This window comes from Plectropomus leopardus, chromosome 7 (assembly GCF_026936395.1).
Source record: "Plectropomus leopardus strain MGB_pleo_1.0 chromosome 7, ASM2693639v1, whole genome shotgun sequence".
NCBI lineage: Eukaryota > Metazoa > Chordata > Actinopteri > Perciformes > Serranidae > Plectropomus > Plectropomus leopardus.
The window spans coordinates 7,193,402-7,210,368 of NC_142182.1; the positions used below are offsets into that span (position 1 = coordinate 7,193,402).

The following is a 16,967-nucleotide window of genomic DNA, read 5'->3' on the forward strand; positions in this document are numbered from 1 at the left end:
CTTTAAAAATACTGTGATACAAGTTTTAGGTCATACCACCCAGCACTACAAGAAGAACATATTCTAACAGATCCTGCAGTTTTATCACAACATTCATTGTTGATTTAGAAGGTTTTGTGATGATGATCACACTAAGCCTAAAACCATGTGTATCCTGAAGTGACACATTAGACTAAAGCTCTCTCTCTCTCACACACACACACACACACACACAAACACACACACACACACACACACACACACACACACACACACACACACACACACACATACACACACACACACACACACACACACACACACACACACACACACACAAACACACACCCCTGAGCCTTAAGGCAGCATTCTTTACACTTAGTTTTAGTGCTCAGATGTGCCAGCATGCCACAACATGTTCAACTGGGCTTAACTGGGTGTATACCATCACACACACGCTTCATTCCGACACGCACCGATGGAGGACGGGGATGAGGTCACACACGTGCATCCATACATTACATCAAACAGAGAGACAATAAGATGAAGGGAATACAACAGCGCTGTAGAGAATGTTTCCATTACAGAGGGCTATATGTCCTGGAAATCAGTGGTTCCCAACTGGTCCAGCCAAGTGGTCCAGATTTTTCTTTGGTCATTCTTTCAAGGTCCACAGGTTAGATAAACTTCCACACATTCAATCTGATTCAAAAAAATGTAAATAAAACACAGAAACGGTACTTCTAAATAACACTGCGTAAAATTCACTGTACTTCATAATTCAGCTTTGTTTTTTGGTTTTTTTTTTACAAACTTGGCACATTCATGAGTCAGTTGTGGTCTATGCAGAAAAGACCCACTTTTGGACCCCGACCCACCAGTTGGGAATCACTGCTGTAAATAGTACAGGATCATCATACGTGTTCATCTGAGAGTGACACAAAATGTGATCGAAAGATAAAACTTCTGCAATTACTCCAGTCGCTCACCTTTTCCTGCTTTCCCCTGATGGTTCTTGGTTGCTGCATCCTGACCCTGCCCAGCAGGTAGAGGAGGCAGATGAGGAGGTGGTGGAGGAGGAGGAGGGGGAGGAGGAGGTGGAGGAGGAGGGAGGTCCGGATGAGGCGGGGTAAGCTCCTGGCTGACCGCTTGCTCTCGTCGTCCCATGGAGACCCCCGAGCCAAGCCCTGAAACTGTGCCGGCCTCTCTGGTCTGGCTCTGGAGTGCAGAGATGAGAGATCATTCAGTAAAAGAGAGGTTAAAACCACAGAGCACAGGTCACGGTGCATGACCAGACACAGGACAGCTTTAACTCCTCAGCTTGTTTGCACACTTGAGCATGTGCAGTGCCAAAATAACAGTGACCTCAAGGTGCTATGTCTTTGCTTACAGACGGGCCAACTAAAAAAATGCATAAAGTGAATTCTGCATCTGCTCTCATGCGACCACGAAGAAAAACTCCCACACAGTTTCCCTTTTCCTGTCAGCCTTCACAGTCCCACATGGGCACAAAGCAAACACAAAGCAAGGCAGCTTTATTTGTATAGCACATTTCATACAACAGGGCAATTCAAAGTGCTTTACAGAGCAATAAAACAGAAAACTTCTTAAAGAAAAAGGACTTACAATAAATTAGAATAGAGAAAATATATAAAAATATTTTTAAAAAGGCTGCAACCTTGTTAGATTTGCTGGTGGAAATTAGTTTTGGAGATATTGTAACCGGAGAGTTAGTTATTCTGTCCGCTGCAGCAAACAGCATGTGTGAGCTGTTCCTGGTTTTGTTGATGATCTCAGAAAAAAATGACAGCTTTGCACTTCTCAAGCTCAGATTGGAAATGTGTAATATTTCTTTATAATTTTTAAAGTGAATGTGGTGCTTTGATTTACTCCCGATACTCCCTTTTCTGGACCATTACATATGGGGTGTTTCTTCAAGGTGCCTTTTGCCTTTCAGTGATCGATTTCACCTTAACAGGAGCAATGGCATCAATTACATTTGCAATTTTAGAAGTGCAGGAATTCAAGAGATCACCGACATGGTTTGAAATTGCGTCAGTTTCAAATTTGATGGCTTCCATGAAAAGGGTTCTGGCATTCTTACTGAATTTTCTGAATAGGGAAATTAAATCAGATTTTCGGGATTGGAGGATCCTACTATCACCCTCTTATGTAATCTTTGCTTTGAGACTGTAGTTATTGCACTTGGGATGTTTATTCTCTCCCCGCGCCTCAGGTTGCTAAATGACAGATAATGAGTAACACGTCTGCAACAGCAGAGACTCCGGGTGTCCTCGTTGCTGCCGACAGTGCTAGCAGATGCCCTTTTGCTGTCCAAGGCCTTCGGAGCCAGTAGTACGAGCCGAGGTGGAAGAGGTGGCCCACTTCAGGGGGACACCTGGAGGGCTTTGGGGGGCAGGTTAGCTGGGGGGTTGTTTGCGGGTGGAGTATAGGTAATGGCAATGCCTGAGACCTGAGTGAAATTATAAGATGGTGTGAAGCTATGTAAAAAATAAATCCTGCCAAAGCCTATCGTCCCATTCCCAAAAGGAGGTTAAAGTTATCGATCAAGTTTCTTCCGTGAGACTTGCAGGCATTAAAAACACAAGGCAACATTCACAACCATCTATGTGAATGCAATGCTGAAGCTGTGCTGTCATTGCACGAACAAACTTGAATACTAAGCAACGCTCTCTCCAGGGCTGGCACAGTGCTAAGACAAAGTGAGGAAAAAGATATGGCAGCGCGAGCAAACCAATATTTAACCAGGCTCGTCAACTGAGGGGGCACTCTTATTTATAGCAGCGCCCTCGAGGAGAAGTTGTAGGGAGAAACATACAAACACAAACCCAGAGCTGCCTTTCACTGTTCGGATGAACGGCTGCTCTGATTGAAATTGGGGCTGACGTGCTTCGCTTGACAACACCTCGGAAACTGATCCCAGATCTCCCACCAAACCTTACTAATCTGGTCCAGGGAATATTGTCATCTCTTAACAATTTCATTTTGTAAAACTCCAAAGATACTCTTCTTACCAAAACAATATTTTGGGGATTTAATTTCAATCTGTGTTGGACATGCTTTCCTATGACCTCTCCTGCAATTAGTAGTTTCTGTGGATACTTTCAAAACTGTGGCTCAGTTCATTTGGACCGGACAGGAGACAAAAAAGCCACATAATGTTTTTTAAGTTCTTACGTTTACATTTCCATCACTTCTTTACTACACATACATGATGTTTGAAATGTTACTGATGACTAAAATTTTGGGTTTTTTAAAAGAATTGTTTACAACATTTTTCTTGAGGGTTACAAGTCTGAATCATTTTTTTTATTCTTGAAATGGTAATTTAAATAGTTAAAAATGTAGTACAGGCATGTAGAAGCTTTTGCTTCTGCCTGAGCATTTTCAGTCACTACCTGACTATTATGATTTTGTTTATACAGTTCGTATTGTTTGTTCTTATTGTATTATGTGAGATGGTGACTGAATAAAACACTGCAAAACTGCAACATATTGAAGCATTTAGTAGCTAAAGGGCCAGATATTTGCTTCAGAAGTTGGTTGAGACCAAAAATAGCGCTTAAAAGAAAAGTGAATACTGGACTTACGTTCATTAGGCCAATAAAAACACAAATCCAAATAAATGCTAAAAAGTTAACCATATCAGATTTATGAAGTGATAATATGTGTTGTGTTTGCAGCATGTTGTGCAGCCCCCAAGTGACCATAAAACAAATTAAAGCAGATTTAGGGGCCAAAACAAAAGTTATATAATTACAGTCTGTTGTTCATGAATTGAATGTTAACACAATCCTGTGCCACAAGCTGTCATATGTCTTTCAGACAAACAGCACAGTCTGTGAGTCCCTAAAGCCCAGGAGATTATGAAATATTACTCAACTCAAAGCCAGTACTGTAAACCATTTGTCATGCTTATGCGTATCTATGAGATGTAAGCACAACAGGAAATTCAAAGAAACTGGACTTAATGTGTGCCACATGCGTACAGTATCTGTTCAACACTTTACAGTGCAGTCTGTGACTCTAATCTAATACACTTTTTGTCTGATTCAGCTATTCTTTCATCACGGTCCACAGGCTGTTTGTTCTTTGCGTGTGCTGAAAAAAAATCTGGTGTTCACACACAGCCCTGCTTCTGTAAACAGGAAATAAGCAAAGTGGCTCGGATTGAGCCACACAGAACTATTCCAGTCAATCTGCACCAGGGGGCGCTCATGTTTGCACACAGGACAGGGGGGAAGGTAATGGACTATAAAGAATAGTGATATGCTGATCCGATCTCAAACATCGGACTCAGGTCGATCAGTGCATCTTTTTGACTGATCAGGATCGGCTATATTTAGTTTCAGTTATGCAGAGCAACATGAAGCGCAACCCTGGTCAACTCTCTTCCACTCTGCTGTCTGTCAGCGCGGCACATACCATAAACGAAAATGCAGTGTGAGTGTTTATTTACGTTATTAACATAGTGATGAACACTTACTTCACTCAGCTCAGTATGAGAGCGCATGGAGTTTCTGCACCCTGCTCGGAGGAAAGAAAAGCAGGGGAGAGCTGTGCAGACCTCATTGCAACCTCAATCCCCACTCCCCTTTGCAACTAAAAATAAACCGTGCAAGCAAAAAGCCAACATGTATTCATGAAGCATAATCTGCCCTAAAGATGCTGAGGACCACAAAAATAAACGCTCAACAGAATACAGTTCATTTAGTAACTCAGGCTGCACCAAAGCAACAAACGCTAGAGGAACTCCCTCAAGAGAGCGTCAAGACCAAAAAGATTAGCATTTTATACTTTATTTTGTAAAATAAATTAATAACAGTAATAGGCAGATGCACTGCGAAGCTAGGTTATACATGGTCAAAGCCTACTTAAGTATCGGATCAGGACTGGGTATCGGTAGATGCTCAATATTAAATGATTCAGATCAGGGTCTGGGAAAACCACTTCCTCCACAACAACCTCAATTGTTTTGTGTCTGAAACGTTTGACTCTGACCTATAGTGCCACCAATTGGCTGTTTCTGTGCCAACATAAAGGACACATGGAAGTATCAAGGCAGTGATGATTACTACATTTGAAACGGACCGATCTTTTTTTGAACGTAAAGGGAGCATAAATGGGCCTTAGGTCTAAAGTTAAAATAGCTGCCAAACTGAACACTGCTACACTTACTGCAGCACAAATATCCTTATCGTTAAAACCAGTTTGGAGATGCAGTGTTTACATGTATCCTTTTTAAAATAGAGGTTACTACTTGTCATACAGTACAACAGGAAAAAAAAACCCTGAAATGCTGATTCACTACAAAAGATTGCATTCGAGTTGTAAGTTTTTGCTCTCGTACTTTTCAGAGGGAAAATCCAACATGTGCTATTGCCTGCAATCGTACACACACACACACACACACACACACACACAGCACGGGCCCGCAGATCTGAAAACAATTAAGTGTGCTACTGCCACATCCGCATGTTGCTTGCCCAACCTGCCAACTCTCTGCTCTGTCTGCAGCCCATTAGTGAGTCTGACTCCGTCACACTGTAAGTACACCAAGTAAAAACAGCGCTTGTAGGAACAACATGAATCAGCCGACGGGATTACATGGACGAAATAGAAAAACAAGGACTGTGGGAATGAAATTAAGTAACATTCCAGATAAGTGGACGACATGAGAATCTCTGAGATCTCTTTCTCTCAGCAGCTTCTCCTCACTTTCCTACAGCAGTCAGCTCAACTCTGCTGCTAATTCTGAAACTGGCTCTGTTTTACAGCTATATAAATCACTCATATACTGTAATAGGGTGATCATGCAGGTTTGTGTTGGCCCGACAGATGTGGCCAGCGTACTGTATGTGTTGTTTATACCGCTGCACTGTTGCTGGATCCTGCTGGAGAAAATCTAATTCAACTATTTTTCCTCTGGAGAAACTCGAAATCCAGCTGCTTTGTGTTAAAATAAGATCATCGAGTTGACTTAAAATCCTGAAGGAAGAACAGACTGCAGTTGCCCATCTGTCTTATGAGCAGTGGTGAAAAGCAACCAAACACATTTACTTGAATGTACTTCAACATAATTTTGAGATATATGGACTTTTATGAAAGTTTATGTATCATGCTTTTTTATACACTTACTCAAGTTTAAAGTAAAATATTGTACTTTTAATTCTACAATGTTCTTAGCATTGTACTGCTTTGTAGATAAAGATCTCACATGTAAAGAATATGATGAGCTTTTAAAACATTATGCCATTATGCTTTGCATGGAGGCCACTTTTGCAAAATGACAGGAGGCTACGGGGCCAGTCGCAGCAGCCCCATACATTTTAGGACATTTGTAGGACTTTAGGACATATGTAAGATTTTAGAATATTTCTAGGATTTTAGGGCATTTTTAGGATTTAACAACATTTCAATGATTTTAGGATATTTCTCAGATTTGAGCACGGTAATCTGATTTTAGGACATCTTGAAAATATTAGGACATATGTGGGATTTTAAAATGTTTCTGGGATTTTTTAGGACTTTACAACATTTCTAGATTTATTTTATTTTATTTTTTTACATTTTTCAGATTTTAGAACATTTAGAGGATTTTGGGACACTTCTCAGATTTCAGGATGTTTCTATGATTGTAGGACATTTTTCAGATGTTTGCATTCTTCAGATTTTGGGACACTTCTAGGACTTCGGGATGTTCCTCAGATTTTACAGCATTCGTTAGACTTCAGGACATTTTTCGGATTTTAGTACATTTTTCGGATTTTAGAACATTTCTAGGATTTTAGGACATTTCTCGGGCTTTAGGACATTTCCGGGATTTAAAAGAATTATCAGATTTTATGACATTTCTGGCATTTTAGGATTCTTCTAGGACTTTAGGACATTAGGTACTTAGCTAGAGCCTCTTTTGGGAGACACACAGTGTTGCACTCTTCAGTGAAGGCCTCTGTGTCACATTAATACCTGCAGAAGGTGACAGTAGGCCTGGCTAAACGCTGCACTACAGTACAGTAGATAATGTGTCTGCTCTGGTTTACAATGAAACCCTGTCACTCCCTTCAGAGCACTGAGGGGAGGAAAGAGAGCCACAGAGAGGGAGAGAGTGAGAGCATTTATAACTTCCTGGGGATTCACTGGAGACACACACACACACGCTCACAGACACACGCACACACACCACAGAGGGTTGATTTCAGCATAGAGAAATGTGCTGACCTGCACTAAGCAGGAGCCAAGGGCAACAAAACACTAAATACAAACGCTCCTCTCTGAGCTGGGTACTTTCCCCTCGCTGCTCACACATGTTTAAACAGTATGCCTGCCTGCTTCTGTGTGTAAGTCTACCACTGTGTGAAAGAGAGAACAAAATACGCAAACGTTAAGCTTCTTTAACTGTCGTTTTCCCAGCTGTCTTCATCTTGCTCGCTTTGATAAAGTATTCCTTTTTGTCTTTCACATTTCTCTGTTTTGTGTCTAAAAAATGCCAAAACAGCTCTCTGAAACATGATCCCAGATGTTACCATAACAGAGGGTTAATGAGCCACTCAGTTCCCTGCATCATTTGGAAATCCCCACCTCCCCCTGTGAACTCCACCTTTCATTACAACATATCCAGAAAGAGGGACGGACCACATTTGGTTGTAAACACAACTCTTTTCCTTCCTGTCCTTTTTTATCATCAACATGTGGACATTTTTATGGCTGACCGCTGATCTTGTTGCTATTTGTGTTTGTTTTAACAAGAAAAGTACATTTCAAAACATTTCAAAACATTTATCACGTGACAGGGATTTGGCTCATCGCCAGTAGGAAGGCCAATGATTCAAACTTACTTTACTCATAATCAAATCATAAACAAAAGTGAAAGTCAAGGAATTTACACCAAATAGAGGGAATTATGAACTTCTCAGATATAGAAACTGACAAAACATGACACTATTGTTTGTATTTCCATGTCCTTAAACACCTATCACACAAAAACAGCCCACAGCGTATGAGGGATAACGTATGTGTTTCATGTATGGCAAAACGAACCAAAGGAAACTAAGCTGAGATGAGCTGAAATGATTGTAATTGTAACTGATCAGCCTGATGTGTGAGGTGTGTGTGGTTATTCTGTAGCAGCCTGAGGCCTGTACCATGAAGCAGGATTTGGGGTTGGAGGGGTAACTTCAGGGTTAACTTTTTAGCTGGTTCACTTTTTATCGGGCTAAATCATGTCGGTAACTTATGCTGAGCGGCTACCCTGCTCCGCAGCAGGTCAACTTCAGGGTATCAGATAACAACCTGTCAAACCCTCGACCTCTGACCTTTGCATCCATGGTGCAATTGCGAAATCTGTATTTGGCAACAGTCCGACAGTAAGTGAAAAACTCAGCTGGGAGATGAGCAGGGAGATCTGGGCACCGGCAAAATGGAGAAAAGTTTACGACTGTTCATTTACACAGTCTACGTATACTGTTATGGAAAAAAAGCTGGTTAAAAATCAGCAAAGTATCCATTTAATTCAAATTTAAATATTGCACCAGCTACGAATTCAAAACCACCAGTGAGGAATCAGAACATGGCAGCTCATTCACTCATACTCAACTGATGGCCTTCAGGCCAAACATGCCCCCTAATAGGGTGCTGGGTGGCTCCCAAACCATTTTCTAACTCACAATAAAAATACTGATTCAGACTGGAAATTGTTTTTGTACTTTTAGTACACATAAGGTGCCAGAGGGCATAAAAAAACATCAAAAGAGAGCTTGTTTATCAGGAAAAGTGCCGGTAGAGGATCCCCGGAGCCCTTTACAGAGATCCTACCTAAACCAATAAAGTCCTAAAATCCCCAAAAGGTCCCTAAATCCTAGAAATGTCCTAAAATCCTAGAAACATCCAGAAATCTGAGAAAAATCCAAAAAATCTCCTAAACTTCAAGAAATCTCATAAATCTCAGAAATATCCTGAAATCATTGAAACGTTCCGAACCCCCAAAACTTCCTAAAACCCTATAAACTTCCAAACATCCTAAAATCTTAGAAAGGTCCTAAAATCCTACAAACGTCCTAAAATCTTTGATGCATCCTAAAATCTGAGAAACGTCCTAAAATCCTAAAACTACTCTAAAATCATCCTAAAAGTTGTGTATTCTTGCCCTACAGGAATGGAAGTCAGCTGAAAACATAAACATCCTTCAATAATAACCTCAGGCAACGTACGAACAACACAAGATAAAACTACCAGAACCACAGACGACCCATCAATGAAATCGTTACGCAGATGCTTCACGAACTCATGAATTTAAACTTGTTAAAAGTACATGAACACCCCCCCCCCACACCCCCCCCCGCTGTGTGGCTGTCTTACCTTGTGCCAGCAGGTGCAGTGAGTGTGGCAGGGCTGGCAGGCAGACTGAGGCAGTTGGGCAGCGCTGGCATCGGGCAGAGAGGCGGCGGGGGACAGCGATGCCAGTGGCGGGGGCAGGGTCTGATGGTGATAGTGGTGATGTGGCTGAGCATAACATGCGGCAGCTCGATCCCCGCCGGGGCCCGCTGCTTGAGCCTCTCCGCCTCCTCCTCCTCCTCCCCTGCTCACCTGCAACAACCAACATGCTTAGTAAGATGCCAAATCTGAAGCACAGCTAGAGACAAATCTTTGTCTACTTATCTCTTGTGATTTTGTGGTCTTTAGCCACTATTTGCTAGACTGGAAAATTATGTGAAGAGACAAGATCAATTTCACTGATCGCTCCTAAAAAGTTTACATTTGATGGGCTGCTTTCATAAGAAAAGTAACAGGCTTCATACATATTTTACCAGTAACTTTCAAGATTTTGAGGCAAATTTTAAAGACCGTATGTTCTTTTTAATGACCACTGCTGCTCCTTATTGGTTCACCTTCATTAATATATAATAGCTTTTTAAATTACATATTATTTCTAAAAAATTAGGAATTCAGAACAGGATTAGAAGTGAATATTTAAATATAATTTATCGACTGCTGGTTATTTATGAGATTGGAAGTCGTGGTGCAAAAAAGTGGGAGGCATGTCTAATAATTTTTTTTAACACTGGGGGGGACTTATGTATTTATTTTGGCTTACGAGAGGGGTATATAATACAAAAGACCTGTATTTTTCCGTTGAATTTTAGGGAATATGCCTACCAAACTTCTTTTAAAAAATGTTGTTTTGGCGGTTTTAAAAGAATTTTTTTTCTTTAAAATTTCTGAGCGAATTTTGCAGAAAACTGCAGGTTTGGAAAGCACACTCTCTTTAAAAAAAAAAATAAAAATAATGACACCATTTCTCACAGCCAGAATCTGTAAAAACAAAAACTATAGTTGGATTTTCAAATTTACAACGGTCCGTGGACACATCATGTGTTATTAGACAGGTTTGTGAGACAAAAGTTGGATGACCTTTCCAAAACTTTCAGGGTATATTCAGTTTTCAAAAACTTTTCTAGACCTGAACATTTCCATTTGCAAATTCCATGACTTTTCCAGATTTTTCATGCACGTACAAACTCTGCATCAAGCTGATCAAACAATGCTATGTGTTTTTTGAGCTGTTTGAGAGGACCCAGCGATCCAAATTTCAGTGGATATAACCTTGTTATTTTAGTTGTTTTGAGGTATTTCTTATGAGGAATCCAACAAAGCTTGATATTTAAAAACTGCAGCTGTAAGCATCTTGAAATTTTACTTTATGACAGATTCCTGTCAAAAATGCAAATTCTTCTTTCAGCCAAGTCAACCAAAAGAATATATTTTAAATTTGGCCTCAGCTGTGGGAAACATTATAAACTCCTACTGGCTGTCAGCTTTCACCTACAAGCATGTCATTACTTTGTTCCCCAGTAAATAACCCGTGAGTGAGGTCTGTTGTGCTCACGGGCAGCCTGTTATTGACTCTGTCTCACCTGTAATTTTGGTGCACAGATTACATGTCAGTGTGCTGAACTCATCTGTAACATATTTCCTCCAGCAGGTCTCAGAAAAGCCTGAAATTAGTTTGTGTTTCACCTGCTGCAATGACTTTCTCTTTCCTCTGATTGGGTGAAAACCTCACCTGTGCCCAGCGGCCTGATTGATGGGCAGGCGTGGCGATAACTCAGAGCACCGGCGCTGGTTAACAACGCTCAGTGCTCTGAATTTACGGGACTCTTCTATCCTGAAGCACCTTGTCAGAGAGAGGAGGATTCATAGCAGAGTAACATCCTGCAGCCTGCTCACCGCGCCGTCATCTCGCCTGCTTTATGAGCTCTTTCATGTCACTTTTTGTTCGGAGAGAAGGTAACCACCTGCTCTCAGTCAGCTTCTGTGTACAGCAGAGATGCTCAACTTACAGCCCGCATGCCAAATCTGGCCCCAGATAGGGTGCCTTGTGGCCCCCCGATCATTCTCTAATTGACGATGAAATTAAGTGATATATACTTTTAGTATATATAAGGTGCAAGAGTGCATAAAACAGCATCAAAATAAAGCTTGTTTATTTAAAAAAGTGTCAGAGGAGGATCCCCCACATGCACCCATAGAGGTCCTAGCCAACCCCTAACGTCCTAAAATCCCCAAACTATACTAAAGTCCTAGAAATGTCCTAAAAGCTGAGATGTCCTAAAAGCCTACAGATTTCCTAAAATACTACAAATGTCCTAAAATCCAAGAAATGCGCAAAAATATTGGTGATGTCCTTAAATCCTAGAAAAGTACTAAAATCTGAGAGATGTTGTAAAATCCTACAAATGTGCTAAAATTTCAGAAACATCTTAATGTCCTAGAAATTGCTAAAATCCTAGAAAAGTCCAATAAACATGTATTTGGCTGCTGCGATTGGACCCTGTCCTCCTGTCAAGCAAAGCAAGTTGAGTATCCTCACTGAACAACTTTCACCGGTTGTTGTTTTTTGTTATTTATGCCTTTCACAATCATAAGACAGGGATATTTTCAGAGTTGCTACATGAGTTCAGACAACAAAAGTCTCTTTACCATGTTAGACTTCTGTCCCTTGATAAAGTCTGCGCCCATACTTCTTTTAAAACAGATGTGTTGGCATCTGAGGAGGGGAATTTAGACTAGTGAAATTACATTTGTGTTCTGTTCTGTTAAATCATCTACTTGTTAATAAAGTGACATTTCTTCCCAAGAAATAAACTCCTAAAGTACAGAACAGTGCAGCACAGTACAGTACAGTACAGTATGTACTAGAACATGTGTCCTGACCTATCCATCTACATGAAATTTAAAAGTGTGTGTTATGTTAGGAAGCATCAAAGCAGGGCTGGGCAATATGTTGATATTATATTAATGTTGGGGTATGAGATGAGACTAGATATCGTAATATATGTTATCTTTTCCTGGTTTTAAAGGCTGCATTACAGTAATGTAATGTGATTTTCTGAACTTACCAGACCGTTCTAACTGCTCTATCAATTGCCTTTATCCACTTATGTGAATATCTACATTGCTGGTGATTATCTATTAAACATTTCAGTGTGTTAATATTTTGTGAAAGCCCCAGTACTCGACGCTAACATTGTTGCGTCACCGTTATTATTGTATTTGGTTACAAGAAAAGAAGAAGTGAGATTTGATTTTCTCAGTTTTGCAGAGAGCTTAAAAGTATTTTCTGCTCTTCACTCTGTAATGTTTCCAGGACTTTAGGATGTCTTTAGGATTTTAGAACAACTCTATGATTTTATGACATTTATCTGATTTTAGGACATTTCTGAGATTTTAGGATGTTTCTTGGACTTTGGGACCTTTCTAGGATTTTAGAACATTTCTAGGAATTTAGGACATGAGGGGCTTAACTAAGACCTCTCTCCCTCTGTGTGTGTGTGTGTGTGTGTGTGTGTGTGTGTGTGTGTGTGTGTGTGTGTGTGCGCGCGCGTGTGTGTGTGCTGTGCCAGAGATCCGCCATCAGCACTTTTTTTTATAAACAAGCTCTATTTGATGATGTTTTATACACTCTGGCATCTTATGTATACTACTTTGGTCCGGTTTCAAACTCAGTATCATTAGTTTTAGACTTTTACTCAAGTAATATTCTAATGGATGACTTTAACTTCTACCAAATTCATTTTTGGTAAGAAATCTGTACTTTTACTCAAGTGTGGCTTTCAGGTACTTCATGGTGACAGCTGGGCCCCTGCTCCTCACTCCTGATAACCACGTGAAATCTCCACTGTGAGCCTCCTCTCACCTGCAGGATGTCCTGGATCTGGCTGAGCTGCTGCCTCAGCACCTGCTTCTGGTGGAAACTGAAGGCCGGGTGGTGAGAGGCCATGGTGAATAATAACAGAAACTGCTCCTCGGTCCTCCCATCGTTCAGCGCCAGCCCGTAGTTATTGATCACCGTGTCTATGTGAGTCAGGATCCGGTACAGGACCCCCGCCGCCTCCCTGTTGTCCGAGCCCAGCAGCGCGAGGGACACCAGCAGCTTGCTGCGCACCACCTCGTCCGTGATGTTGGTGAGGCCCGACAGGTCTGCGGGGTTGTTGGCTTTGATCTCCGCATCCCGGAGGGAGTGGTAGTCCTTGCGAGCCAAGTCCTCCAGGCAGGAGCCGAGGAAGCGGAGCTCGATGGGGACGCAGAGGTCCAGAAGGCCGCACAGGAACTCTGCTCTCTGTGCTGAGGTGAGGGAAGAGAACCAGCGGTACACCCCCTCCCTCTGGACACAGCCCCGGCTCTCCACCATCCTCACACATCCACTCAGACTGACCTGGAGCTGAATGTTGACACAATAACTGGAATTAAAAATATCAGACTTTCAAGGAGCGTAAACAAAGGGCGCGCGTGTGTATGTGTGCGTGCGTAATTGCGCAGGCGTTAATCTCCAGTGGCCATAAGCTCGCAACTTTCACCAAAGTTAGCCCACTTTCACTGTTGTTTCCACACACTGCAGAAAAAGGAAAGAAGCAACAGTTATTTCCTTTGTTGGCGGAGCAGCAGCGACGGAGCAGCAGGCCTTTTCCCAACCATAATCTCTCCAACTCGCCTCATGTGGAGCCAAAGCGGTCTGGTTTGTGTTCAGCCGGGAGTCCCTCCGCCGTGTCCCTCCCCGCCGGTCGGACCGCTGCCCCCCTGACGGCACAGAAACACTTCTTGCAGGATGGCAGATTCAAAATACACCGCTCCATTCAAGCAAACGCTCAACCGTGAGTTTCTGATCGGAAAGTAAGCTCCTCTCTCCTGTCCCGCAGCGGCACAGCAAACCCTTCCTGTGGAGTAACTCCTCCGTCCTCATGGTTTTCCACAACTTGAAGCCCAGCGACGACAGCTAGCAAGACTATGCTAGGGTTAAAATTTAAAAACAAAACTTGTGTGGCCTGACACTGCTGCTGCTGCCACTGGAAATAACATCACAACACGTCCAAGACCATAAAACGCCGCTGTGGAGCGAACAAAACTCAGAAGTTGCGCTTAAAGTTTTGTTCGAGGTCCATGAATGAGTTCAGTGCAACATGTTGTCCTTCGCTCTCTGCAAACTGCCATGAGTCTCGAATCAAGAAAAAAAAAAAAAAAAACAGCTGTGTATAACATTAACCCAGCTCTGGCAGCAAGGCCCGCCCAAAACACGGAAAACTCTTCTCTGATTGGCTGTAGGCGCCGTCTGTATGCGAGGCGTCTTTTGTGATTGGCTCACAGGGATATCCGCTGCCCTACTATTTCACATCTTTTTCACATGCGCTCATACATATCTCAGGCTGGAGCTTTAAAGTGCCAGATACACGTCGTAAAAATGATGCTTAATAATCTATTTCGTATGATAGTCTCACCACCAGCAAAGTTATAGTCGGTTTCCACTACGACTTATTTAGCTTAGTAGCTATTATCGTTACTTTTAGAGTTTTAAAGAGAAGCTAAAGTTATTAAAAAGTGCCATGACGTTCACCACGGTCTATTGCAAACTCATAAAGACAATTTTTAAGGACATGTGTTATTAGCAATTTTTATAGCGACATTAATAGAAAAAAAGTCAACCACAAAAAAAAAAAACAGTGATGATAATTAAAGGTTGATATTAGACCATAGAAATACAGTTTTGGCAAAAGATGGAAACATAGGCGGATTAAGAGACAACATGCAGAAGGCCCCACCACCTGTCCTATACTGGATCTAAACACTTTATTATACTCATTATACTCACCTGTTGCTTGTTTTGCATCTCTTTGTAGTCGTTATGCATCTATTGTTGTTTTTGTGTCTGTGATCTTTAATTGCATTTCTTTTTACGTCTTGCAATGCTCCTTTACATCTCTTATTAGTTGCTCTGCATCTCTCTATGGTATTTTGTTTATCTTTTTGGTTGTTTTACCTCTTTTTTTTAAAAAAAAATGTGTGTCTGAGTGTCTTTTTCAGCTGTTTTGCATGTCTTTGTGGTCTTTTTGTTACTCTCAGTGGTCATTTCGAGTCTAGTTGCTCATTAGCAAAGTGGTTGTGGGTTAGGTTTAGGGTTCCGTGTGTCTCTTTGCAGCTGCTGTGCGTCTTTTTGTTTTTCTTTGTATTTGTTTTGTGTTTCTTTGAGGTCTTTTTTTATCTCCTGGTGAGCATTTTGTGTCTCTTATTGGTTGTTTTGCCCCTTTTTTAAGTTTTTGTGTGTCTGAATGCCTCTTTGCAGCTGTTTAGGGTCTTTTTGTGTCTTTTAGTGGTTATTTTGAGTTTCTTTGTGGTTGTTTTGCATCTATTTGTAGTCAGTAGTCATTTTGTGTCTCTTTGTGGTTGTTTTGCCCCTTTTGTAGTGGTTGTGAGCATCTGTGTGTTCTTGCAGCTGTTGCACATCTATTTGTGTATCTTCACAGCCATTTTGAGTCTCTTTGCGGTCTTTTTGTGTCTCTGTGATTGTAAGGCATCTTTTTGTAGTTTTGTGAATCATGGTAGTTCTTTTGCATCTCCTTGTGGCCCTTTTCTCTTTGTAGTTGTTTTGCATTTCCTTGTGGTCATTTTGTGGTGGTTTTGCTCTTTCTCAGAGGTGTGAGTATCAGTGGGTCTTTATGCAACTGTTTTGTGTCTCTTTGTAGTTGTTTTCCGTTTCTTTTATGTCACTTTAAGTCTCGTCCTGGTCAGTACATTTCTCTTTGAGTGATGTTTTGCAGTTAAATGCCAGGGGAGGAGCCTGGGCCTACAGGTGCCCATGAGGCTCATTCAACGTTCCATCTACAGATGAAAAATGTGTTGGTGTAATTTTTTAACCAGTTTGGCTGGTGATTCACTAAAACCACAGTATTGATAAACATGGTTTATGCGCTACATGGCAGTAGCAATGTTAAGTAATATATTGACAGTTGAAAAGTTAACTCCAGGGGTTGAGGTGAAGCCCCCTGGTGCTGTTATCATGTAGTTCATACCTATAACCAGAAGATGGTGCCAGATGTTTATGCTGAAACCTGATGCAGCTGCAGACTTTCTCATTGATGTAGTGTTGCATCCAGTGGCGAACTTAGCCATTTGGGGGCCCCCGCATCCATCGGTCTAATGTCATCATTTATCTTGGTTTTCCAGAGGGTGGCAGTAGGTTGATCGTCGTCTTGTCTTCTACTGTATCTTCTGACAACAGATACCACACAAGACAATAAGATATCAATTATGGAGACATATAATGTATTGACTGACTTATCTCTCCTCTCTCTCTCTGTGCTTGTCTCAATCTCTCCTCTCATATTCAAATTCCTATTCAAATCAGCTTTATTGGCATGAAGGTCTGTCACATTGTTGCCAAAGCAAAATCACAGGTTATTAAATTATTATATACATTACAGAAATATATTTTGGCACCTATTACATACATACTGTTTTAGTTACATCGAAACATTTAGTTTTAAGTCAGTCTCTCCTCTCTCCCTCTGTTTTGTCTCAATCTGTTCTCTCTCTCTGTGCTTGTCTTCATATCTCCTGTTCGTCTCTGTCTTCACCTCAGACATGAGTTATTGATAAATTTGGCATTCTGAGGCTAATTTTGCGAAGGGATTTTTTGA

At 41.4% G+C, this 16,967-nt stretch overlaps 1 protein-coding gene across 1 annotated transcript in view; it reads right to left on the reverse strand.

The window, feature by feature from the left end:
* The window catches only part of zcchc14 (zinc finger, CCHC domain containing 14), a 34,278-nt gene extending 19,761 nt beyond the window's left edge, over positions 1 to 14,517 (reverse strand). The window contains exons 1-3 of the mRNA XM_088079766.1: positions 13,196 to 14,517; positions 9,358 to 9,585; positions 969 to 1,197 (exon numbers count right to left, since the gene is read on the reverse strand). Of these exons, the coding sequence (XP_087935892.1) occupies positions 969 to 1,197; positions 9,358 to 9,585; positions 13,196 to 13,690 (952 nt within the window). The 5' untranslated portion in view covers positions 13,691 to 14,517. The remainder of the gene's footprint in view (positions 1 to 968; positions 1,198 to 9,357; positions 9,586 to 13,195) is intronic.
* Between the last annotated feature and the right edge of the window lie 2,450 nt (positions 14,518 to 16,967).